Here is a 26,544-nt window from a genome sequence, read left to right as displayed (position 1 = left end):
ATTTTATTCTTCTTTTCTAGAAATATTTTGAAAAGAGACATCTCTCCTCTTTTTCAAAGACATCTCTTGATCTCCTGGTCTTAATACATAAATCATCACTTCTATTTAACTGTCAGTTTCTCTCTTAACCGGGTCGTTCCTTGCTGTGTATGAACATGCCTGGATTTCTCCTGCACAGATGTCTTCACTTTTGTCAGCATTACAGCAGTTTTCAGAACCTTATCTTTAACAGGATGAACAACTCATCTTGGTTTGCGCTGATTTTCCTAATTTTAGCATGAAAGTCCCATAGCACATCCTAGGAAACCCCTTAGTCCTGGGCAAACCATAACAGTTGATCGCCCCAACCATTACAAACATGAAGTATCAAAAATTTCTCAAATGTCTTTAACACTTCATTTAACTACTTAACAGTTTTCAGCAGCTCTTCACTTCCCGTCAAAGTCAAAAGTCCCTTAGCATAATACACAACAATCATCTGTTCCATTATGCTTCCCTCACACTTTAACTCCAGTCTTTTTCTAATCTTATACCCAATACTTGCTCCAGTTGAGCAACATTTATCGAATGATCTTATGCCAGGCTCTGCACTAGATGAAAGTATTATAGGCAAGAAAATCAGTCCCATTAAATTCTTCAAATGGTTATAATACAGTGATATATACCATGTTTGAAACCTACTGGACTATACTGCTCTGCTCCTAGTGTATACTTAAATTCCAAAGTTTTGCTTCCACTATGCACCTCTCCACCACACTCACCTAACCTCCCTACATCTCAGCTACTCAAAACCCTTTCTTACCTTTAGACTTGGTTAAAATGCTGTCTCTTCCTTGAGGTCTTACCTGACTTCCCCCTACACTAGCCCCAAAGAGATGTGACTTTTATTTTTCTTCTGAAATCGCAAGAATTATGATTCTCAGATCTTCTTGGTACCTTTCTTAAGGCTCATATCCCATTCTACTCTTCATTATGACTATATAATTCTCCTATGTCCCTTAATAGTTGACAGACTCCCTCAAAAGCAGGTGTTCTGTCTTCAAACACACAACACTGCCTTACATTCATTTGTAAATGATTATATATAATATCTTCAAAAAAATCTCAGTTTGAAACAAATTAACACATTATCTTCTATAATTCAGAGTCCTGAAGTAAGACAACTCTTTACAGCTAGATGTTGAAAACAATAAAAATATAACAAACAAATCACATACAAATTTTCTCTGTAGTAGGTAAATCCTATAAAAGGTAGCTGATTTCCCACAAAAGCCTTAGGAATTGGGAAGGTTTCTACATCTCCTTTATCATCTTCAATGTCATCAAAATTGCTGCTGTCTATGTCACTGCTGAGTTCAGGTACCACAGGAGCTGCAGCTATTAAAAGAAAAAAAACACATTGTCTAATAATAATACATATGATTTAAAAAGACAGAAACCACCCCTGTTCTGTTTTATATTAGTTATTATAGATTATTAATGTTATATTGATATTAACACACTATATAAATATTAACACATTATATATTGATATTTGATTAGCAAACAATACTATACTGTCATGATTTACTACAGAAAATTTCAATGACAGATTTACTATTTTATCATTTCAAAGAACTGAAATTCTCTGTTTTATCATTATATTAGATTGATTTTAAACATAGATGAATTAATCTATGCAAAGCAGTACGATATTATTCTAGGTATTAATCTTCCAAGCAGCAATAACTTGCACATACAGTCTTTAGTTTTCAGAAGTTTTCTACTACATCTTTAAGTAGAAATATTTCTTGCTCTTAAAATGAATTAATGTAAATATACATGAAGTTTAAATGAACTACTATGTTTACCGTAGTATTCACCAGAGTACTCTCCATAAGTAACTAATTATTGATTTATTAATTCAAACATATGAATTAAAGAATTTTATTTCCCCAATTCTGAAAATTATTGAGATCCATATAACAGCTTGACAAATTAAGAAACCTATAATGCTTATCATAAAAGCACTGGGAAATAAAGACATACTAGTTTGCTAAGATACTGAAATAAGATTTAGTTACACAGCTTCAAAATGACTGAAATAAAATTTCTCAATTTAAAAATTACTGTTAAGAGTACCAGACATGCTTTTTAAATCAGAAAAGGATTCAATTTATGAGATTTAAAATGTGATGAAATGGAAATATTTAAATTTATTGACTTACTCTCTCTTATGTTATCCCAATTCCACTGATCATTCTTAAAGAAAGGATGTTGTTTGATTTCTTCTACCCCATTTCTTCCAAGGCGTACCTCCCTAAATAATGCAATTAAACATTCTATTATAAAGAGTAAGATTATAAAAATACAAAAATACTCTTATCTCAACGAGGATCAGAGTAAGGATCAGAAATGAGTTTAAAAAAATGGAAAACCTTCAGCTTAAATACTGCTCAAAAATAAGCAATCTAATTTTACAGCATGTGATCTCTCTAAATAATGAATGTCATAGAAAAGAAATTATGTTTCTATTTGCACTTTGCCTCAAATGAAAGTATAGGAGGCTTTCAATTAAAAAAGTCACTGGTATGTGCCAAAATCATATGACCAATTTTAGGGCATAAAATGAATGGAGATCTAACTTTTGGCACAGAAGAATTTTTTAAAAACCTCTATAATAAAAATGTTATTTAAAAAAATCCTCCCCCCTTCTTAAAAAGAACTCACATACTGTGCTTGAAGTTATCTATATTCACTCTGGATAGATCTACATCTATATTAAATGTAAGTTAAATATAAATATGTACTGCATTTATATTAAAATTATCAATATGAATACAAGAAAAATGTTGCTAATAATTTCATTCTTTGACTTTTTGAGTCTTCAATGAAGACTATGTGGAAATAATAAGCAATTATGCCCCTGGAGCTATGTTTAACATAAACAAGAAAATGTGTAAAGTTTATAGAAGGAAGTACTCCTAGCCACACTAGTGGCATTAGATTCTTCTCAAACTATCTTTTCTCCACCTACAATCATTCTTTAGATTGCAACTACCACCGACCATAAATCACTAAGGCTAGTCTTTCATGAATGGTACTCCTTTCATTAACACATGCTATATATCCTGTTTTATATTTTACCTTTCAACACAAATTATAATCATTTCTATCAACTCCACTTAGTCCTCAAAGCAAATGTTATATAAAATTTGAGTGTATCACCATGAAGTGTTCATTAATTATGTAATTAACAAAGTTTTATTTTACAAATGATTGATAAATAAACAAAAAAGATTAAATTAATGAGGAAAAATGTAATTTTCTGCTTTGTACGGAAAAATAAACAATTCATAGTACTTAGTTTGACAAGAATGAGGGAAACAATGCTTAATAATGGAATATACCCCATGTGACATTTCTGGGGGTCAAATTTGCAACTCAAGTAGGTCAATTTTAAAATGTATAGCCCAGAAATCCATCTTTAATATTTTATCCTACAAAAAGTATGCAAAGAGAAATGTATGAGAATGGTCACTACAGTACTGTAGTACAAGCAACTGGCAAACTAACAATAAGGTGTGCTCAGGAAGACAGCATCACTGAGCAAGAAAAGTCCTCAGTTATCATCTAAATCTGATCCCATCATATTTAGAATGAGTAAAATTATTTCCCCAGAAAGTAAGATAATTTCCCTAAAATCATTAAGTCTGGTCTAAGGTGGAAGCACCCACTTGTATGCATTGGCCCTTTGACAGGATGACTCCAATCACAAACGTAAAGTGGGAAACCAGAAAATAGAGAGGGCAAGGGAGACACTTCAAGGAGCTTTCCAGGCTTCTCTTTTTTTAAGGCAGGTTTTCACAATAATGTTCATCTATTTTTAAGAAATACAGAATTTTCAGGATGGACTTGCTCATATTCAAATGCAAATTAAAAGGGGCTGGGAAGGAGGCACTGCAAAGTCAAACAGTTTTTAAGATTATTAACTTTTGAATACTTATCTGCACAAAATGTTCTTCTCTCAAAAGCTGTACACTCAAAAGCAATATGGCTCAATCATTTTAAAGGATAAAATGTGAAAAACACAGAAGTTTTCTTTTCTCTCAGATGCATTACTTTATCAAGTTTTCTTTTTAGATATGAGGGTTAAGATCAGAGTTGGATCACCATCAGGTTGCACATACAAAATGACAATGGTAACCCAATCCCAGGCTAAGCAGTAGGAAAAGGCTAAACCAGAATTAAATGCAAGTTGGATAAAAAGACTGATTTTATATGTGTATATATAAGAGTTAAGTAAGCTTTCACTTCTACAAGTCTAAAAGCTAAAAGGATTCTCTACAAAGAAATCTCTATAAAGAAATTTAATGTATATTACCTATCCGTTAAGAAGGCACAGATGAGATTCTTCGCATGTTTAGAAATTTCTGCATCTTCAGGGAAACACAGTGAGTTTTTATGATCCATAATTTTGCTGTATGTTCCTACAAGTGAATCTGCATAAAATGGAGTATCCCCTAAAGTACCAAGAAAGAAGACACAGAGTGTAACAGAGAATGCAAATTAAACATTTTTTACTAAATATGTTTAGATTTATTGCATGCATGTAAGAAGGAAATGTCTATGGGACAGAAATCTCAGTCAAAACAAACATGTACACACCAAGAATATATTTAAATTTTAATCATATCAATAAGCCCATAACTTTTAAAATCAAAATAAAATCAATACTAACTGTACAATGTGTTGGGAAATATATAATGAGAAAAAAATCAATTTACCGGATAATTTAAAAGATTACTAAGTGTGATCAGATCAGTTACAGCCTTCTAATGCTTCAGCTAAATCAAACCTTTTGTTATACAATACAGCAGTCACCAACCACAAGTGGCATTTTAAATTAATTAAAATGAAATAAAATAGAAAATTCATTTCCCTAGTCACATTAGCTATATTTCAAAAGCCCAACATGGCAGGTCCCCACCATACTAACCAGTGCAGACATAAGCCATTTTCATCACAATAGCCTGGACAATGCAGCTCTAAGAGTCAGATCAGCCTCATTATTTTACATACAAGGAAGCCAAGGCCCAGATAGATGACGTGATTTGCCTACAAGGACACACAGCTAGAACTGAAAATGGCAGAATCATTCTCCAAATACAGTGTTCCTGCCAACTGATGACTGTGATAAAGAGGCACTGAAAAGAATATAAAGACTTTCAAAAAAGTTCACAACATCATTTTGGCCAGTACTCAAATTCTAAGAGTTAAAGGCCCTGCCAGTGTGCTTCAAATCACCTTGGTACAAACCAGACTTCCCCAAATCAGCCAAAAAGAAGTGCTCAGATAGTTTTTGTTTTCCAAGGGTAGCACAGGAGAGTTTTGAATTCAAGATTTTTCTAGTGTGATTTTTCACTGCAGTAGACTCTTTGAAGTGAAGTCTAGTGCCAACCAACCTGATGAGTGAGCACCAGAGTATGCTGAGAATACTGCATATCAGTGCCATTCAAACTCATTAAATTCAGCTCTCAGAGCTGAAAACGGCAGCACGTGTATAAATGGTCTCTTCAAAAAACCCAGGTGACTTCCTCCAAAGTATATTATTTTTTAAAACTCTGGGAGAGTCTAGGCAAATGATGGTATATTCCACTTTCAATATACTACAAAACACACCTAATAAATCATCAGACAGGGCCCAGACATGGGGAGAACAGACAGCAACCTAAGAGAATACAGTATGTACAAAGAGACCCACTGCAATGACAAAGGCCCAGAACAAAGCAAGTCACAGCCGGACATGAACTTAGCACAGCAAGGTCAACACCACATGTACACGTATGGTCATCAAGAGAAGGCATTTTAACTACACAAAGTCTTAGGCGAAAGGCTTACCTAATTTTGTACTAAGGTTTTTTTTTGTTGTTGTTGTTGTTTTAAGCAATAACCATATTCAATTATTATATAGATTTTACATATTTTCACCACCAATTTTCTTTCAGAGTCACAGAAAAGAAATTCTCCAAGCTGTAACACTAATTCACTCTAAATTCTTATAATGTTATCTGCCTTAACACATTTGCCTCATAAATTAGATTTTGCTATATCTTCCCTGGGCTGCCCTCATAGGTCAGTTGGTAAAGAATCTGCCTGCAATGCAGGAGACAGCGGTTCAATTCCTGGGTTGGCAAGACCTGCTGGAGAAGGGACAGGCTACCCACTCCAGTATTCTTAGGTTTCCTTTGTGGTTCAGCTGGTAAAGAATCCGCCTGTAATGTGGGAGACCTGGGTTTGATCCCTGAGTTGGGAAGATCCCCTGGAGAAGGGGAAGGGTACTCACTCCAGTATTCTGGCTTGGAGAATTCCATGGACTGTATAGACCACGGAGTTGCAGAGTTGGACACGACTGAGCAACTTTCACTTTCACCCCTCACCCTAAAGCCACTGGTTTACTTGGCCAGAAGATATTTTTGTGACTCTCGTACTTAGGAAGAGGAAATCTTAAAAATGAAATCTATGGTGTAAAGAAAAGTTTTGAAATACCTGAGCATTTCAAATTTTGATGTGGCCAAAGTAAAAGAAATTATTTAACTTGTCTCTGAGTTTTCTGAGATTGAAACACTATTATAAAATATATTTATCTTGATAGTCAAATGGTCAATAACCATATTTGACTGGAATTACAAACCAAATATATATACAAGTAGCAAATACAAGAAACACAGTTTACAAAAACTAATTACATAACATAATTACATAAACTGAATACTCTCAGTTCCCTATTTACAACAGAATACTACTGATTAAGAAAATCTTAGAATGAAGGCCCACTGCAGCTGTAAATTTGCTTCTTATTCTAGTATTTTCTTCATCAAAAAGGTCTACGGAAGGACTATTTCCTAGCAGTAGACTTTCAATTCCTTCCATAGTCTACTCAATTACTGTACCAGCATGAGGCTTCGTTTTAATTTTCCAATCAACTCTGTCATACACTATCAATTCAAAGGTTTAAAGAAATTCTACTTTCTCCTTAGAACACAAGCAATTAACTTTTTTATAGTCTCACATTTTTGACTTAGAACTAAAGTGTTATCAGATAGGTTTTAAAAAAATCCCAGTTTACTTACCCACCAGCATCTCAAAAAGGAAAACACCCACAGACCACCAATCACATTCTCGCCCATAGTAACCATCACCCCCTTGTGATTTCAGGACCTCAGGTGATATATAATCAGGTGTTCCAACTGCTGTATCACAATGCACCATGCCTGTCTAGGTAAAGTGCAGAGAGAGGAAAAAAGATGTATATAAAATGTGAGTAAAAATACACACATATAAGCAAAACTAATCCATTTATTATTATTTATACAGTGACTACTCACTGCTACCAACAGACCTTCACTGCTGACATGGTTTTGGTAGGACAGAGGATAGATGCATTATGAAATGCATAAAAATGTCTGGATTATGGGAGATCAGTGATAATTTTCCAACTCTAAAATACTAGAGGCTTCATCAATGAAAGAAGGAAAAGGTGGCTAACTTCATGGGAGTTCCATGCAAATCAACATCATCTCTTTCTTACACTATTAAGGAGTTAACAAGAGAAGTACAAAATGTGGTCTTAATGCACCTGACCTGGGGAAAAGAAAAGAATCATGAAAGGAAGCTTTAATATTTCCAAAGAAACTGAAGTGATTAAAACTGCAAAGGCCTCACCTCTGGAAGCTGGATAAAGAAATGGGTATTAGTTTACCCATTTTTCTCTTGGTATTATTATACCAAGAAAAAAATGCGAGAAATAGACCAACTATTTAAATCAAAAGATCTTGTTTGAAAGCTATACCTCAAAGCTGCATGTTTAGAAATGTGGAGCTGTGGCATCAAGGTATTTGGCAAAATGATAAAAACACTCCTTTCTGTGTTTAGTTTCTGTGGGTAATAAGATAATCCCTATCTGATGTCTTTCTGACAAGAACCACTGTAGATAATACCTATGTGTGTGTTTATTTTATAGTGTGTGTATATCTGTCTGTCCGTCTGTCTGTCTGTGGGTGTATGCTGCAAGATTAAATCACAACAGTATATAGTAGTGTAGTGCTAACTAATACCCATTTACTTCCAGCTATGTACAAACATGGAAAAACTTCACAGATTAAGTTGCATGCCTTTCATTTTCTCTATCTACCTAATTTAAAAAGTGTGTCACTTAATAAGTTTATTCCTAATAAGTAAGCTATATAAACTAGCAAACTACTAAGTACTATGACCACCTTGGAAAAAGGAAGTTCACTGTATTTTATAAACATAACTTACATAAATGCTTTTATTTAAATGCAATAAAACATCATATATGGGAAATTAGTTTCAAAAGCAATCTTTTCATTCCTCAAAAATCAGCAAAAGTAACTCAATGACTTTATTTTCCCAAGCATACAGCAAACAGAGGTCATTTGAGTTTGAATATAAATAAAATAAAAAATTTGGAAATAATTGAGCAAATTATGATGGCAATACTCTGCATGGGTTACTATTAGGATAAAAAATGAAGATGACAATGCCTGACTACAAAAACCAGGACATAAAATTAATTTTTATCATTAACTACCTTATATTTGACCTTTTTTTTTTTTTACTTCTACTGAAGGAAAAATTCATAAAAGACTTACTAGGGTAAATAAAATCTCTTCATTTCACATTTATCCATGTAAGTTAGACTGCCAAAAAATGAATCTCATGACACTTAAATAGCTAAAACCTGGCCAGACACAAAAGTGCCACTAAAAGAAAATTTGTTTAGCATTCAAAGATTCAGAAGAAGAAAAGGATAAGAAAAGAACTGGCAAACAAGTTAGGCTTCAAAGGAATGAGAGTTGGTATGGCAGCTTAGAAAAAAAGAGCAAAAACAAAGGGACAAGAATGACTTTATGTAAAGTTCAAGAAATGCAGTAAAGGCCAAATCAGCTAAATGTAAAACTTCACATGATGAAGCTGGAAAAGGAAAGATGGAGGTCAGTTTGAATAACTGCTTATTTGTAGAAAAGAAACACTCTGCTGGGACTAAATAATTCTTGCACAATAGACTATGCTACTGGTACCCTGTTTTTGAAAATGTAATATTTCAACCACCATCTTTGGCAAGCATGTTGAGGGTTAAAAAAGTTTTTTTAAATAAATATTTGGGAAAGATGGTGGCACTAGTGGTAAAGAACCCACCTGCCCACACAAAGGTGAGTTAGATCCCTGGATCAGGAAGATCTTGGAGTAGGAAATGACTACCCACTCCAGTATTCTTGCCTGGGAAATCCCATGGACAGAGGAGCCTGGTGGGCTACAGTTCATGGTGTTGCAAAGAGATGGACATGAGTGAAGTGACTAAGTACACATGCACTTAAAAACTATCTCATGGGGAAATTCTCAAATTACACAAATATAAACTTTATATTTACGACAAATCTCTGATTCTCTTCTAAAGAAATACAGGAAGGATAAACCACAAACTAAGAGACTGGTTTACCTACAGGGGGTGAGTAGGAAAAGGGTAGAAAGAAGCAAGTACAGTACAGGAATGGGGTGGTGGGATAAGGAGGGGGTGATCCTTCTCTGAGGATGTAATTTGTACAATTCTGACTCTTAAACCAGAGGAATGCTTCACATATCCAAAAAATAAATAATTAAAATCAACCAGATGTGGGACAATTCTAAATGGAACACCAACAGTAAGAAACGGACCTGTTTCATAAATCAATAACATAACCATACCAAAGAAGGTAGAGAGGAAAAGAACAGACCTAGGTTACCTTGGAAAACAGTTGTAGTATATATAATGAGAGCCAGGTTTCTCACTATCCAAAAAAGTAAATACAAAAAAGAAAGGAGGAAGACTAGAATGAATCCTGTGCCATAAAACTAGAATCAGAAGTATCATATGAACTCATAATTTTAATATACTTCATATACAGACTAGTAAGTACAGAATTAAATATGAACATGTATGTGCATGTGAGTTAGTATAGTATATACAATATACACATGACCACTAACAGGGTCTAGAAGTAATGACACTCCAAAAGCAACGAATACATCTAACACCCAAATACTGATTTTTAAATACCATTCTTGAATAAAAGGAATTAGATCTTCTTTGAGAAGTGTTTGTTTTCAGGGCTGGAACACAGAAAATACAAAATAGTGTTCAACAACTTACAGTACAAAGAAAGAAAAAAAAAAGAAAATGCTCCCTAGAGGGTACATGTTAAAAAGCTAGAGGAGCCAACTTAAAAGACTTCACAAGATAAGCAAACTTTGAACTCAGTTTCAAAGTGTGAGTAGGAACTTGCCAAGCAGAGTGTATTCAACAGCATGTATTAGATTGGTATAACTGTAATTGCAGTTTTGGATCATAAATTTTAAAGCATTATAAGTACACTAAAACACATCTTTATTAATCAACACATTTTTGCCAGAAAGAATTAAGTTTGTTTTTATCTGTAGCGTAAAAATGCATGCCTTGTGAATCAATGATCTCTTGGAAAGCATTTTCTGCCTCCTGCTGGTTGTGTAAGCATTTTCCCTACAAAAAGTTGTCGAGATGCTTGAAGAAGTGGTAGTCAGTTGGCGAGAGGTCAGGTGAATAAGGTGGATGAGGCAAAACTTAGTAGTCCAATTTGTTCAACTTTTGAAGCACTGATTGTGTGACATGCAATTGGGCGTTGTTGTGGAGAAGAATTGGGCCCCTTCTGTTGACCAATGCTGGCTGCAGGTATTGCAGTTTTCAGTGTATCTCACTGATTTGCTGAGCATACTTCTCAGATGTAATGATTTCATCAGGATTCAGAAAGCTCTAGTGGATCAGACAGGCAGAAGACCACCAAACAGTGAGCACAACCTTTTTTTGGTGCAAGTTTGGCTTTGGGAAGTTCGCTGGAGCTTCTTCTCAGTCCAACGATGATGTGGTCGTTGCCGATTGTCGTATAAAATCCATTTTTCATTGCACATTATAATCCGATTGAGAAATGGTTCATTGCAGTTGTGTAGAATAAGAGATGACACTTCAAAATGACAATTTTTTCTGATTTTGGTCAGCTTACAAGGCACACACCTAGCGAGCTTTTCACCTTTCCAATTTGCTTCAAGTACCAAACGATGGTAGAATAGTTGACATTGAGTTCTTCGGCAAACTTTCTGTGTAGTTGTTAAAGTGGATCAGCTTCGATGATGGCTCTCAATTGGTCGCTGTCAACTTCCAATGGCTGGTCACTGTGCTCCTCATCTTCAAGGCACTTGTCTCCTTTGCAAAATTTCTTGAACCACCACTGCACTGTATATCTGTTAGCAGCTCCTGGCCCAAATGTGTTGTTGATGTTTCAAGTTGTCTCCACTGCGTTACAACCCATTTTAAACTCAAATAAGAAAATCACTTGAATTTGCCTTTTGTCTAACTTCATTTCCATAGTTTAAAATAAATATAAAATAAACAGCTAGTAATAAGTCATTAGCAAAAATACATAAAGCGAGAAATGAGCATTAAAATGATGTATAACACAACCACATTTATTTATGTATTCCAATATCAACTGGCAAAGTTCAACAAAGCAAAACGGCAATTGCTTTTGCACCAACCTTATATAAAAGCCAGGAATCATGAAATACCATGGGTATCAAAGAAACTATTTAATTTAAGACCTCTGAAACACAAGGTACAAGAGAACAAATGATAGAGAATGAAGGTGAAACACTAGGCAGGGATTATATCACCTTAAGAGGAGGCTTCAGGTAAGGAGTTCCAATTTTCTTTAATAAATGATAGAAATCTACTAAAGGGTTTCAAGTTTGAGAGAAACATAAACAGGTATGCATTTTCAAAAGTACTTTATCTTACATGGATCAGATAATGTGTGTTTGCTGAATACATCTAGTGTTTCATAACTGACAAATGTCATAAATTGAAAGATTTACTGAAAACAAAAAATGGTCAGAGGATTTAGCATAGTCATTGAAGCAGAAGTAGATGTTTTTCTGGAATTCCCTTGCTTTCTCTATGATCCAATGAATGTTGGCAATTTGATCTCTGGTTCTTCTGCCTTTTCTAAACCCAGCCTATACATCTAGAGGGCTTCCCTGGTGGCTCCGATGGTAAAGAATCCGCTTGCAATGCAGGAGACTGGTTCAATCCCTGGGTTTGGGAAGATCCACTGGAGAAGAGAGTGGCAACCCACTTCAGTATTTTTGCCTGGAGAATTCCCTGGACAGAGGAGCCTGGTGGGCTACAGTCCATGGGGTCGCAAAGAGTCAGACACGACTGAGCAACTTTCACTTTCACATCTGGAAGCTCTTGGTTCACACACTGCTAAAGCCTAGCTTGCAGGATTTTGAGCATAACCTTGCTAGCATTTGAAATGAGTGCAATTTGCTAGCAGTTTGAACATTCTTTGGCATTGTCCTTCTTCGGGATTGGAATGAAAACTGACCTTTTCCAGTCCTGCAGCTACTGCTGAGTCTTTCAAATTTGCTGACATACTGAGTGCAGCACTTTAACAGCAATATCTTTTAGGATTTAAATAACTCAGCTGGAATTCCATCATCTCCACTAGCTTTGTTTGTAGTAGTGCTTCCTAAGGCCTGCTTGACTTCACACTCCAGGATGCCTGGCTCTAGGTGAGTGACCACACCATCGTGGTTATCCTAGTCATTAAGATCTTTTTGGTATAGTTCTTCTGTGTATTCCTGTTACCTCTTACTATACTAATAGCCTATAAGAGCTTATAGTAAACACATTACAATGGCTATGTATTAGGGAAAGAGAATAAAATAAAAACAACTGAAAGGGGGAAAACATAATTGGAAAAAAAAAACCAAATGAGGTCTTTGTGTGGATAACTAATACAATAAGTTGTGAGCCGAGGAACGTAATTAACTACATGTACTATTAAAAATAGTAAACAAAATTACATACACCATATTTTATTTTGCCCTATAGAGACAATTTAAGATATTTAAAAAGCTGAATTTAGTATTTACTTACATGCTTGTAAAATAATTTTGTAAACACCATATTCTGACCTGTTCCATACTTGCATATTCAACATCTTTCTTTCCTTAATCACCTTTACCCATCCTAAAAACACATGGTGTGATTTCTCTGCACCCTCCCAAAGGTTCTTGGTTTAATGAAAATCAGAGCACATTCATGGAAGTGCAACACATAAATATCATTTGTTATGTATAACAGACATTAAAAAGTTTAGTATTCTGTTAGAAAATTACTTCATTTTCATTAAAGATAATTTTCACTGGTAATCACTTTATACTACATTATGATAAACACCACAAGAGGGAGCTTTGGTCCACCTACTAAACATTGATTAGTATATGCAGAACACAAACATAGTAATACTCTACGAAGAGGACCAGAGAACCCAGGAGATGTTACATTTTGGCTGGGTAGACAGGGCATACAAACCTAGATAGAAAAAAGTGGCCTGCGAAGTACAGCATGAATTCTAAGTGAGTAACATTATGGACATTATGACAGAGAGTAATCAGTCAGGTTAGCATTATCAGAGAAAACTTTCTATATGAGGTAAAAAAATCAGAGCTGAGCTTGAAGAAAATGGATCACTGATGACAATCAATAAAAGTGAATATCAAATAGGTGGCATAAATAAGTTAAGAAGTAAAGAGAAAAGAAAATCAGCTTAATTCAAAATAAAAGTCTTGACAAGATAATTAACAAGAATACATAGAAATAAAACATGATCTCTCCCAATCAGGAATTACTGCCAGGGATTATAGCACACTTACAGAGAGATCATTATAAACATGAACTAGTTTTGACTGGTAGCAAATGTTTGTCAAAATGCTATGAGGAAGATCATTACTTATTTCTCTTGGATTCACCAAATCTACAAAGTATTCTACAACTAGATGAATGATTTAGTAAAGGAAATGTTTTTATTTAGATATTTTATTACCTTGAGTCATTACATAGTTAGTAAAACTAAATTTATATATTTTTTTAATTATGAAGTCTAGATATATTGTTTTCTTTTTGTCTCTTAAAAAACTAGCATTAAGAAAAAAACAAAACTAGCTTATTACTTACTTCATCCATCTTCATACATGTGCCAAAATCTGCTAATTTTAGATGTCCATGTTTATCCAAGAGCATGTTGTCAGGCTTCACATCTCTGTGAATTAAACCCATGGAGTGTATGGCATCCAAAGCAAGAACAACTTCAGCAGTATAAAACTTGGCCCATTTTTCAGGTACATCATAGTTACTCATGAGGTTTACAAGGTCTCCACCAGGCATGTACTCCATTACCATGTACAGATACTTATCATCTTGAAAGGCACAAAAGAGCTGGAAAACAAAACAAGAAGGAAAAAAAGTTTAAAAAAAGAAAAGAGGGACTTCCCTGGTGGTCCAGTGGCTCAGACTCTGTGCTCCCAATGCAGGGAGCCTGGGTTCGACCTCTGGTCAGGGAACTAGATCCCACATGCCACAACTAAGACCCAGTGCAACCAAATAAATAAATAAAAATATTAAAAAAGGAAAAAAGAAAACTAGAACTGTTAACAGAAAAAAATTCCAAAATCAATACTGCTATTGAAAAAGACAAATTACTGTAAAACCAACATAGAGTTAAACTTTATGAAATCTTTGACTTTAGATTGGATATCTTTAATGGAGAACCAGTTATCAGATAAAACTATTATATGGATATCTTCTTCATGCTTAAATAACAAAATATGCATAAATGTATCATTTTCCCTCTTGGAGAATACAGGAATCTATTTAAATAGACAGATTTTAAAAGAGAAACAGAATAAGAAAGAGAAATATAAAAGGTGATGACAAAAGAATCTATAATAAAATAGCCCAACTTTCTGCAAACAAATTCCTGCACATAACTCACAAAGCAGAGAGCTGAGCAGGCAGTTTAGAAACACCTAACATACCAGATTCAATAGATATCAGAAGAGGGAATAAGTCCCATACCACTGGGAAGAGTAATTTGTAGCCACATTTGGGACAGGGCCTTCTCCCTTCCTTTCCCCATCATCTTGTTCATAATCAATAGCAATTGGCAGTGTTAACTGCACTCAAACTAAAGCAGTGGCACTGGGACCCGAGAAAAAGGACACCAAGCTGGAGGATTTGCTGGGGCGTAGTTATCAGGGTCTCCAAATAAATCAGGTGAGAATAGGACTAATATTATTAGCACGAGAACTAGTAACAAGGCACCTAAGATTGGTCCTGACTCCCAGGAGAGACAAGAAACCACAAATTCAGAAGGAAAGGTTTCTGTACATTCCACCCAACAACATGTCCCACCCCTCCCTGAAAGCACACATCATAAACAGAAAAGATTTCCACAAACGGGAAAAAGAACAAAAACAAGAATCTAGTTATCTGAGGAGGTTTTACAAACAGTAGAAGAATGAGGAAAAGCAAAAAGCAAGGGAGACAGGAAAGGGTACATTCAACAAAACAAAGAGTTCCAAAAAATAGCTGGAAGAGACAAGGCGGCCTTCTTCAATGAACAATGCTTAACAAGACAAAAACAACGAAAGGGGAAAGACTATAGAGATCTCTTCAGGAAAATTGGAAACATCAAGGGAGCATTCCACCCAAAGAAGGGCACAATAAAGGATAAAGGTAGTAGAGACCTAGTAAATGCTGAAGAGATCAAGAAGAGATGGAAATGATACACAGAAGAACTGTATAAAAAAGATACTAATGAACTGGATTACTACGATGGTGTGGTTAGTCACCCAGAGCCAGACATTACAGAGTGCAAAGTCAAGTGGGCCTTAAGATGTATTGCTGTTAGTAATATAGCTAGTGGATGTGATGAAATTCCATTAGAACTATTCAAATCCCTAAAGGAAGATGCCATCAAGGTTTTTCATTCATTATGTCAGCAAATCTAGAAGACCCAGAAGTGGTCACAGGACTGGAAAATCCTCATCCCAACTCCCAAGAAGGGTAGTACCAAAGGCTGTGCTAACCATCAGACAATTGCACTCATCTCCCATGCTAGTAAGGTCATGCTTAAAATACTTACATATTATGCAAGTATTATACGAACCAAGAACTTCCAGATGTCCAAACTGGGTTTAGAAAAGAAAGAGGAACTAGAAATCAAATTGCCAGCATTCGCTGTATTATAGAGATAGCAAGGGAATTTCATGAAAATATCTGTTTCCATCAACTACACTAAAGCCTTTAACTGTATGGATCATGACAAACTGTGGGAAGCTCTTAGAGAGATGGGAATACCAGATCATCTTACCTGTCTTCTGAGAAACCTGTATGCAGGTCAAGAAGCAACAGTTAGAATGCTGTATGGAACAACTGATTGGTTCATGATCGAGAAAGAGTATGATAGGGCTGTCTGCTGTCATCCTGGTTTTTTTTTTTTCATTTATTTTTATTAGTTAGAGGCTAATTACTTTACAATATTGTAGTGGTTTTTGCCATACATTGACATGAATCAGCCATGGATTTACATGTGTTCCCCATCCTGATCCCCCCTCCCACCTCCCTCTCCATCCCTCTGGGTCTTCCCAGTGCACCAGCCCTGAGCACTTGTCTCGTGCATCCAACCTGGGCTGGTGATCTGTTTCACACTTGATAATATACATGTTTCAATGCTATTCTCTCAGTTCATCCCACCCTCGCCTTCTCCCACAGAGTCCAAAAGTCTGTTCTGTACATCTGCGTCTCTTTTTCTGTCCTGCAAATAGGGTTATCGTTACCATCTTTTTAAATTCCATATATATGCATTAGTATACTGTATTGGTGTTTATCTTTCTGGCTTACTTCACTCTGTATAATGGGCACCAGTTTCATCCATCTCATTAGAACTGATTCAAATGTATTCTTTTTAATGGCTGAGTAATATTCCATTGTGTATATGTACCATAGCTTTCTTATCCATTCGTCTGCTGATGGGCATTTAGGTTGCTTCCGTGTCCTGGCTATTATAAACAGTGCTGCGATGAACACTGGGGTGCATCCTGTTTGTTTAACCTACAGGCTGAGCACATCATGAGAAATGCCAGGCTGGATGAGTTGCAAGCTGGAATCAAGATAGGCAGGAGAAACATCAACAACCTCAGATATGTGGATGATACCACTCTAATGGCAGAAAGCGAAGAGGAACTAAAGAGCCTCTTGATGAGGGTGAAAGAGGAGAGTGAAAAAGCTGGTTTAAAACTCAACATTCAAAAAACTATGATCATGGCATACAGACAGAAGAGGAAAAGATGGACGTAGTGACAGATTTCCTCTTCTTGGGCTCTAAAATCACTGTGGATGGTGACTGCAGCCATGAAATCAGAAGACGGTTGTTTCTTGGCAGGAAAGCGATGACAAACCTAGACAGTGCTGTGAAAAGCAGAGATATTACACTTCTGAAAAAGGTCCATGTAGTCAAGGCTATGGTATTCCCAGTGGTCAGGTATGGTTGTGAGAAGCTGGAATGTGAAGAAGGCAGAAAGCTAAAGAATTGATGCCTTTGAACTGTGGTGCTGGAGAAGACTCCCAAAGACCTTAGGATCAAACCAGTCAATCTTAAGGAAGATCAACCTTGAATATTCACTGGAAGGACTAATGCTGAAGCTCCAGTATTTTGGTCATCTGATGTGAACAGACAACTCATTAGAAAGTCCCTGACGTTGGGAAAGATCAAGGGCAGGAGAAGAGGGCGTCAGAGGATGAGATGGCTGAATGACATCACTGACACAATGAACATGTACTTGGGCAAACTCCGGGAAATGGTAAGAGACAGGGAGACCTGGCATGCTGCAGTCCATGGGATCACAAAGAGTTGGACAGGACTGGGCAAATGAACAACAACAAAAATCAACAATTGATAGAAACCAGTATCATGAAACAGAAGCAAAGCAATTCAAGAAACAGAAAGTTAACAGTCAAGGAAATGCTTAAATAGGACAAATTAAGAACAGCTCTAAAAATATAAAAACCAATACCATCAAAAGGGTAACAAGTCACATCAAGTAAACAACAGGATGATATGGGAAAAAATCTGAAGCTTTGGCATTAAACATACAACTAATGATAAGAGAAAAACAAATTATAAAGCAAGAAAATTGAGCAGAGTAACTTTCTCTCTCTCTGAAGTCACTGAAGGATTCAGAGATGAAAAACAGAGCCAAGTTAGCAAAGTTCCAACATCTAGCTAAATGCAGTCTGGAAGAGAGAACATAGACCAGAAGAAAAGGAAAAAATAAATAGCAAACAAAAACTTCCAGAAATGAATAAAGTCAAAAATCTAGATCAAAAGGACTGCAAATGAAACAAAGAGAAACTAAGATAGTGCTAAACTCTCAGAAACCCAACAAAAAAAATTCTAAAAGTTTACAAAGACAGAAAGTATCTTATGTACAAAACCCAAATCATATTGTTAACAAACATTTCAGCCAACACAGAAGACAAAAAACAGAGATATACCTTTAAAAATGTGAAGGAAAAAAATTTCAATTCTAGAATATGGCAGTCTAAAAAAAACCCAATGAAATGGCAAAATAAATATGTATTACTTCATGCACATTCTCAGAAATCTGATAACAAACCACTTCTGAAAGAACTGCTCAAGGAAAACAGTTTGACAAAATGAAAAAATCCAAGTAAGAGAATTATGTGAGACATAAGAAAAGAGGGCAAATGAAATAATCTAGAAAAGTTTATTAAATATAATTACTGATACAAAATTAAATACTTTGAGAGAGTCAAGTCAAAATTAGAATAATTTGTAAATGGAAGATGGTGAGATGCAGAGAAGAAAGGGACAAAAGACATTATAAGGCTGGTTACCAAACTGCGAAGGGGGTATGCATGTGTGTGTGTATGTGTGTGTGTGCATGTGTGTGAAATGCTATTAATGCTAAATGGCAAAAGGAAAGCCGTATATAAATGTGTGTGTGTGTGTGATGCTATTAACGCTAAATGGCAAAAGAAAAGGTGGATGGATATAAATGGAGAGACACTCATGTTCCTGGAGAGAAAGTCAATATCATAAAGATGACAATTCTCTTCAAACTGGTCAACAGAATCAATACAAACTCTATATCCCAGCAAGTTATTTCCCAGAAATCAACAAATTGATAATAAAATTTACATGGAAATGCAAATAACCTAGAAGAGCCAAAACTATCTTATAACAGAACAAAGCATCACAATTTCAAACCTCAATACAAAACTACTGTATCAAAACAGTACTGCTATGGTATAAGGATAGATATATAAATCAATGGAACAGAAGTGACAGTCTAGACATAGCCCATACATACAAAGGTGTCAGAGCAATTTAGTGGGAAAAGTACAGTCTTCCTAATGAATGGTATCTGAATAACTGGATATTCACAGGCAAAAATATGAACATTTTTAGGCCCCTACTTCACATCATACCCAAAAATTAACTAAAAATAGATCATAGGACTAAATTCATGAGCCGAAACTATAAAAATCTTAGGAAAAAACAAAGGAAAAATATTTATCACCTTAGATTAGGCATAAAATTTTTCTAATATAAAAAAATTGGCAAAATGAAAAACTGGCATAAGATTTGATCAAAATTAACATTTTCTGGCTTCAGAAAATCATATGAGAAGAGGAAAAGACAAACCACAGACTGAAAAGAAATACTAACAAGTGATATATATGATAAAGTATCTAGACTATACAAAGGACTCCTACAACTCAACAGGAACTCAAAGCAACATAATCTTTTAAAGGGTAAAAATCTGAACAGACATTCCACCAAAGAAGATGCAAGAGTCGTCAATAAGCACATGAAAAGGCGCTCACTATCATTAGTCATTAGTCAAGTTAAAACCACAATGAGATCTCACTTTATACACACCAGAATGACTATAATAATAAGAAGAAGAAGACAGAATATCAAGTGTTGGCAAGAACGTGGAGAAACTGGAACCTGACATATGCTGATAAGAATGTAAAATGGCACAGCCACTTTGGGTAATAGTATGGTAACTTCTTTAAAAGTTAAACACAAATTTAGCACACAACTAAGACTCCATTCCTAGGTATATATCGAAGAGAAATGAAGTATGTCCACAAAAAGGCTTATATGCAAATATTCACAGCAACATATTCACTATTTATAACAGTCCAAAGTGAAAGCAATTCGAATGCCCATCAAATGGTAAATGGACAACGATAATGGGGTATCCACATAACTCCTCCCTCCTCAACTGGGTATTCTGCAATACAACTCTGATGCCAAGTACTTAGAGTTAGCATTGGACACTACAAGTTAAGAGCCTAGTCTTTCAGATGACTGCCCTCACTTTAGACATTAGCTGTACTTCTGTACCTTGAGAGTCCCCAAGCCACCAGCATTTCTGGTTAACTACAAATTCTGGAGTTTCCATGACTCACTCAGGGTCAATAATTCACTGGGTTAACTCACAGAATTCAGGAAAGCACATTCTTCTGACTACAGTTTTACTGTAAAGGATACACATAAGGTGAGGACTGGGAGGCAACAGAGCTTCTGCATCTTCTCCTTGTGCAATCAGGGTGAATCACCATCTCAGTACATCAATGTCTTTACCAACCAAGAAGTTCCATTGAGTGTCAATGTCTGCAGCTTTCATTAGGATTTCATTACATAGGTACAATTAATTCTATCATTGGGCATGTGATTAAACTCAATTTCCAACCTCCTTCTAGTACTCCTAGCTTGAAAGGCTGAGAGTTCTAATTCTCTAATCATGTGCTCATTTCTTTCTAATTCAGCCCCCATCTCATCCAGTTCAGTCAGTTCAGTCGCTCAGTCGTGTCTGACTCTTTGCGACCCCATGGACTGCAGTACGCCAGGCTTCCCTGTCCATCACCAACTGCCGGAGCTTACTCAAACTCATGTCCATTTCATCCAAAAGTTATCAAAATGCCAACAGGAGTTGCCTCATTAGCATAACACACAGGAAATTGAAGAAGAGTTTTTGAAGCTCTGTGCTAAGAGCAAGGAACAAAGACCAAATATACTCTTGATTAAACCACATATAATGTGCTATGCTACTCAGTACTAAAAAGAAATGAAGTATAAGACATGCTACAATGTTCATGAACTTAAAAATCAGTATGATAAGGGAAATGGACGAGATCCAAAAGACAGACAACATGTTGTATGATTCCATTTACCTGAAATGTCCAGGCAAGGCAAATCTACAGAGATAGGAAGCATACCTGTGGTTGCCTGGGGCTGGAGGGGAATGGGAAATGACTTTAGGTATAAGTGATCATTTGGGGATGATGAAGCTGTTCTAAAAATCAGATTTCAGTGATGCGTGTGGCCTGTGACCTATGCTACTGGTAACCAAGTGGGGGATTATTTGTCTTTGTAGAAGTATTCTACTCAAGAAGAAATAACTCAATTGGAATATTACCATTTTGCAATCTTTAAAAAATTAACAATCTCAACACAGCACAGACATCTCATAAAATAACAAGAGTAAGAGATAGCCAGACATCAGCCTCCTGAAAGAATAAAACATTACCCATGAAGCTGTCCTGCCACACTCCCCATTACACCTGATTGTGATCACGCCTTTATATTTAATCACCAACTAACAAAAACAGAAATGAGAGGAACATGTTAAGACTACACCACAGGATGAAATCAGTAAAAACCAGGTTTCTTCACCAAGTGGCACAAGAGAAAAAAAGCTAAAAGTAAAGTGTTTAGGAATATACGTCATACTTGGATGTATGAAACTATAAAGGAAAGCAGGTAAGTGTTTACAATAATAGAAAGGACACTAGAAAGCACCCAAAGAACACAGCAAACTTGATATATAGGTGGATTAAAAAAGAAAAAGTTCTCTCAGCAAAAATATTATTTTTAATGTGTAATATTCATCTATTAAATATAAGTTACACTAAGAATATAGCTCTAAAAAATACAGATAGGTCAAAGATTTATATTGTACCATAATCTATATTAAAAAAGTTAAAAGGATATAGGAACAAATTATGGGGGCCTTCATACAATTAAGCACTTAATAACCATTTTAAAAAAGGGAGCTTAAAAAAAGGGGGGGCTAGTATTTGGAATACTGCTTGCAATATTCAACTAAAATTAATTATAGGCTTATTTATGACCCATTATTTTCACTGCAAGGTAGATAGGTCCCTAACAGAAATGTGTAAACATATGTGACAAAAATTCATATGAAAGAAAATTGAGCACAACATATTTATCATAGCCAAAAGGCAGAAACAACCCAGGTATCCATTAAATGAAAAATAAAATGTGGTAGATCCATACAACAGAATATTATTCATCCATAACAAAAAGAATCAAGTGCTGATACAAGCTGCAACATGAATGCATGCTGAAAATATTATACTAAATTAAAAAAGATGTCACAAAATACCACATACTGTATGATCGCATTTTTACAAAATGTTCAGAATAGGGAAATCCACAACACAGAAAGCAGATGAGTGGTTGCCACTGGGCAGGAAAGACTCGGAGTAACTGCTAACTGGTTCAAGGTTTCTTTTTGTGATAAAAGTGTTCTATAATTAGGTAGCAGTGATGACTGACTGCACAACTCCATAAATACACTGAAAACTACTGAAAACTAACTAAATAAATAGAAATAAGTCAGTTATTTTGACAAGTTTTCCCAAAAGTCACACATTTCATACATATAAATATGATGGTACATGAAATGTGCTTTACCAGAGATAAACAAATGATAACCAGGATTATAATCTATTATTTTTTCAACTGTGCAATGTTTCACTATTAGATATGCTTCCACAAATTCATTAACCATCTCAGTAGACAGTTTTTACATGTCTACTCTGCAGAATTAAAGGTCAAAGATATAAATTTACAAAATTAAACTAGAACTGGCAATTAATCTGTTACTATGAAAGCAATTGAAAGCTAAAAGTGGATTAATACTTTGCTACCATCACTTCTTAATCAAGTAGATTACCATGATATATAATTTGCTACAAAAAATTTAGTATTAACTAAACATATTGGGAACTTCTAGCTACTGGCTACATTTAAAAAATAAAATGAGGTGGAAGGGTGAAGCTCAACATCACACAAAAAAAGCAATGGTAATGAGCTTTTTAAAAAATATGGTCATTAGTGAAGCAAATCTTTTATCTCCAAATAGCCTTCCACAAACATGGTATCAAACTTGTCGATCATTTAAGCATACTGAACATGCTCTGATATGTATCTAAGTTTACTCATGACATCTGACCAAAAATGTCTGCAGAATTAGCTATTAGCACAAAAAAAAAAAAATTAGAAAACCAAAGCTAGTGAGGAATATAACTGAAAAAAAGGCAAAATAAACTTATTTCACAGTCAAATAAAAGGCTGTATTAGGAATCCCAATATTGTCTTACACTATAGGTACACATAAGGGACTGAAAGAGAATTTTCAAAAATTTTAATGTAGCATTTTTTCTCCTTTTCAAGATAAACTAATTATTGTTCTTATCATACAACCATACAAATCATGAGAAAGAGTAAGTGGGGGACAACAGCATACTGGTAACTCAATTCTTTAAAAAGGAATTGAAAAAGAGAAAGTTTCAAGTAATACTTGTTTCTGTACAATTTACGTCATACCTATCATGTCTAAATGACATACTACTTTAGAAGATTAAACAAGTGTAATGAATCAGATTATATTAAAAATAACTGCACTGTCATGTGAATAAGATATAGGACTTTCAGAATGCAAAATCAATTCCAATAATAAGCACTTATAAAAAAGGTAAATAAACATATAAAAAGTTAGTCTGCTTACCTGAACCACCCAGGGACTGTTGGCAAAGGCCATAATATCTCTTTCCTCCCAGAAAAAAGCAGAATCTGATCTTTTTATCATTTCAAACTTACTAAGAAGCTTCATAGCGTAAACTTTCTGTGATGCCTTATGACGAACCTGTTGATTTTTAAAATACAATAATTAATAGTTTAATTTTATGAGAAAATGGTCAACAATAGATCATACTATAATGCTATTCTTCAAGATTTAGTTACCAAAAAAAATGATCCTTAGATAACAAAATGTAAAAACATAACATTTTTAATGAGGAGAAAATTCCCAACAGCCTAAATTTTTCATGAAATATTCAATACCTTTAAATGCTAAACTCACTATAAAACTACCTCATTTCATCTAAATAAACTGAATTCATGAAGCTTCATTCCTTCATGTTAAGTAAGCCAACCAATTTAAAGAATAAGATGCCATTAAGTGAAAAAATTGTAAGGTATGTACATATATCCATCATGATTTGAACATAAGAACCTAGTAAATTTAGATACCAAGGGTTATTTGTGATTTTGTTAAGTCATCCTTACTTCTTTTTGGGTATCTTATTTAAAAGGTTATTTTTTTAAAAAACAGGGGAGAACCACCAATAATATGGTTATTGATCAGTTCTTACCTTTTTCATTAGACTGCTAATTCCTTAAGGGCAAGGACAACATCTATTTTGACCATCATTTTAATCCTAGAATATAACATAGCAAACTCTACCAAAGAACCAATAAATAGCTCATCAGCAAATCACATCAGTCCTACCTTCAAACAGTCTCAGAAACCAACTATTTCTAACTATCTCCACTGATACCACTAAAGTCTGACAGTTTTTGCAGGAATACCTTGTTTTACTGAACTTTGATTTACTGTACTTTGTATATATTACATTTTTTTTTTTTTTACAAACTGAAGGTTTGTGGCAACACTGTTGAGCAAATCTGCTGGTGCCATTTTTCCAATAGCATTTGCTCAGTTCATGTCTCTGTGTCACATTTTGGTAATTCTCACAATATTTCAGACTTTCTCATTGTTATTATATTTGTTATGGTGATCTGGGATCAGCAATTGTTCTGGGGTGCCACAAACCATGCTCATACAAGACAGTAAACGTAATAAATGCTGTGTGTGCTCAGACTGTTCCACTGACCTACTATTCCCCTCTTTCCCTCACGTTGGGCCTCCTTATTCTCTGAGACACAACAATATTGAAATTAAGCCAATCAATAATTCTACAATGGCTTGTGGGTGCTCAGGTGAAGGGAAGGGTTGTGCATCTCTCATTTTCAAGCAAAAGCTAGAAATGATTAGGCTCAGTAAGACAGGCATGATGAAAGCTGAGGCAGGTTGAAAGCTAGGCCTCCTGCACCAGTGAGCCAAGCTGTGAATGCAAAGAGAAAGTTCTTGAAGGAAATTAAAAGTGCTACTGTAATGAACACATAAATGATAAGAAAGCAAAACAACCTTATTGTTAATATGAAGGAAGTTTTGGTGGTCTGAATAGAAGATCAAACCAGCAACAACATTCCCATAAACCAAAGCCTAATCCAGAGCAAGGCTCTAACTGTCTTCAGTTGTGAAGGCTGAGAGAGATAAGGAAGCTATAAAAGAGATGTCTGAAGACAGCAGAAGTTGGCTACCCGTGAACTTTCCTCATCGTATCAAAGAGCAGGGTGACACAGCAAGTGCTAATGTAGGAGCTGCTGCAAGTTATCCAAAGGATCTAGCTGAGACAACCATTCCAAAAATTCCAGAGCCTGTTAAGAATTATGCCAAATCTACTGATGGTGCTCTATAAATGGAACAACAAAATCTAGATGTCAGCATATCTGTTGACAGCATGGTTTACTGAATATTTTAAGCCCACTGGTGAGATCTATGCTCAAAGAAAAAGATTCCTTTCAAATTATTACTGTTCATTAACAATGTACCGGGTCACCTGAGAGCTCTGATGGAGATATACGATGATACTAATGTTATTTTCATGCCTGCTAACACAACATCCATTCTGCAGCCCATGGATCAAAGAGTTATTTCAACTTTCAAGTCTTACTATTTGAGAAAAACATTTTGTAAGGCTATACCTGCCATAGATAGTGATTCAGCTGATGCATCCCATCAAAGTCAACTAAAAACCTGGAAAGCATTCACCACTCTAGATGCCATGAAGAACATTTGTGATTCATGGGAAGAGGTCAAAATATCAACACTAACAGGAGTTCAGAAGAAGTTAATTCCAACTCTCACTCCTGACTTTGAGGAGTTCAAGACTCAGTGAGGAAGTAACTACAGATGTGGTGGAAATAATCTCATTGTTCTCTACCTGAGAACTCAATTTGTTTTCTTCTAAGAAGACATTTAACTTACAATTTTTGCTTCCTTGTATTGTCTGAGTCCCATATTAGAATGTAAGCTCAACAAAGGTAGGGATTATTCAAAGAGGAAATACCAAAGGTATACCAGAGAGCAACTGCTATGCGGCTGACAACAAAACTGAGACACCAGATGTTAAACTGTATTTCCAGCAAAAAAAAAAAAAAAAAAGAGTGAAAAAACCCTGATGGTTTCCTGGGCATCCAGGCAAGACATCTTAGGAGAAAGAACCATGCTCTAAAGCAAGGCCTACTCTAGAACCACCTAACAAAGTTTTATAATACCAAACCCTAAAAGATCAAAAAGAGAGTAGAGTTTGGAGGTACA

The 26,544-nt window shown here is 35.3% G+C and overlaps 1 protein-coding gene across 6 annotated transcripts in view; it reads right to left on the bottom strand.

Moving 5' to 3' along the window:
- The window catches only part of ROCK2 (Rho associated coiled-coil containing protein kinase 2), a 129,759-nt gene that overhangs the window by 42,223 nt on the left and 60,992 nt on the right, over window positions 1-26,544 (bottom strand). For all 6 annotated transcript variants that reach the window (XR_006269537.1, XM_043469342.1, XM_043469340.1 and 3 more), the window contains exons 4-9: window positions 23,827-23,964; window positions 14,090-14,350; window positions 7,113-7,257; window positions 4,364-4,502; window positions 2,208-2,299; window positions 1,218-1,377 (exon numbers count right to left, since the gene is read on the bottom strand). Coding sequence is in view for 5 of the 6 variants with exons in the window: in XM_043469342.1 (XP_043325277.1) it covers window positions 1,218-1,377; window positions 2,208-2,299; window positions 4,364-4,502; window positions 7,113-7,257; window positions 14,090-14,350; window positions 23,827-23,964 (935 nt within the window). In the remaining variant the exon portion in view is untranslated. The remainder of the gene's footprint in view (window positions 1-1,217; window positions 1,378-2,207; window positions 2,300-4,363; window positions 4,503-7,112; window positions 7,258-14,089; window positions 14,351-23,826; window positions 23,965-26,544) is intronic.

This window comes from Cervus canadensis, chromosome 5 (assembly GCF_019320065.1).
Source record: "Cervus canadensis isolate Bull #8, Minnesota chromosome 5, ASM1932006v1, whole genome shotgun sequence".
Taxonomy (NCBI): domain Eukaryota; kingdom Metazoa; phylum Chordata; class Mammalia; order Artiodactyla; family Cervidae; genus Cervus; species Cervus canadensis.
This window is presented reverse-complemented; position numbering and strand designations above follow the sequence as displayed.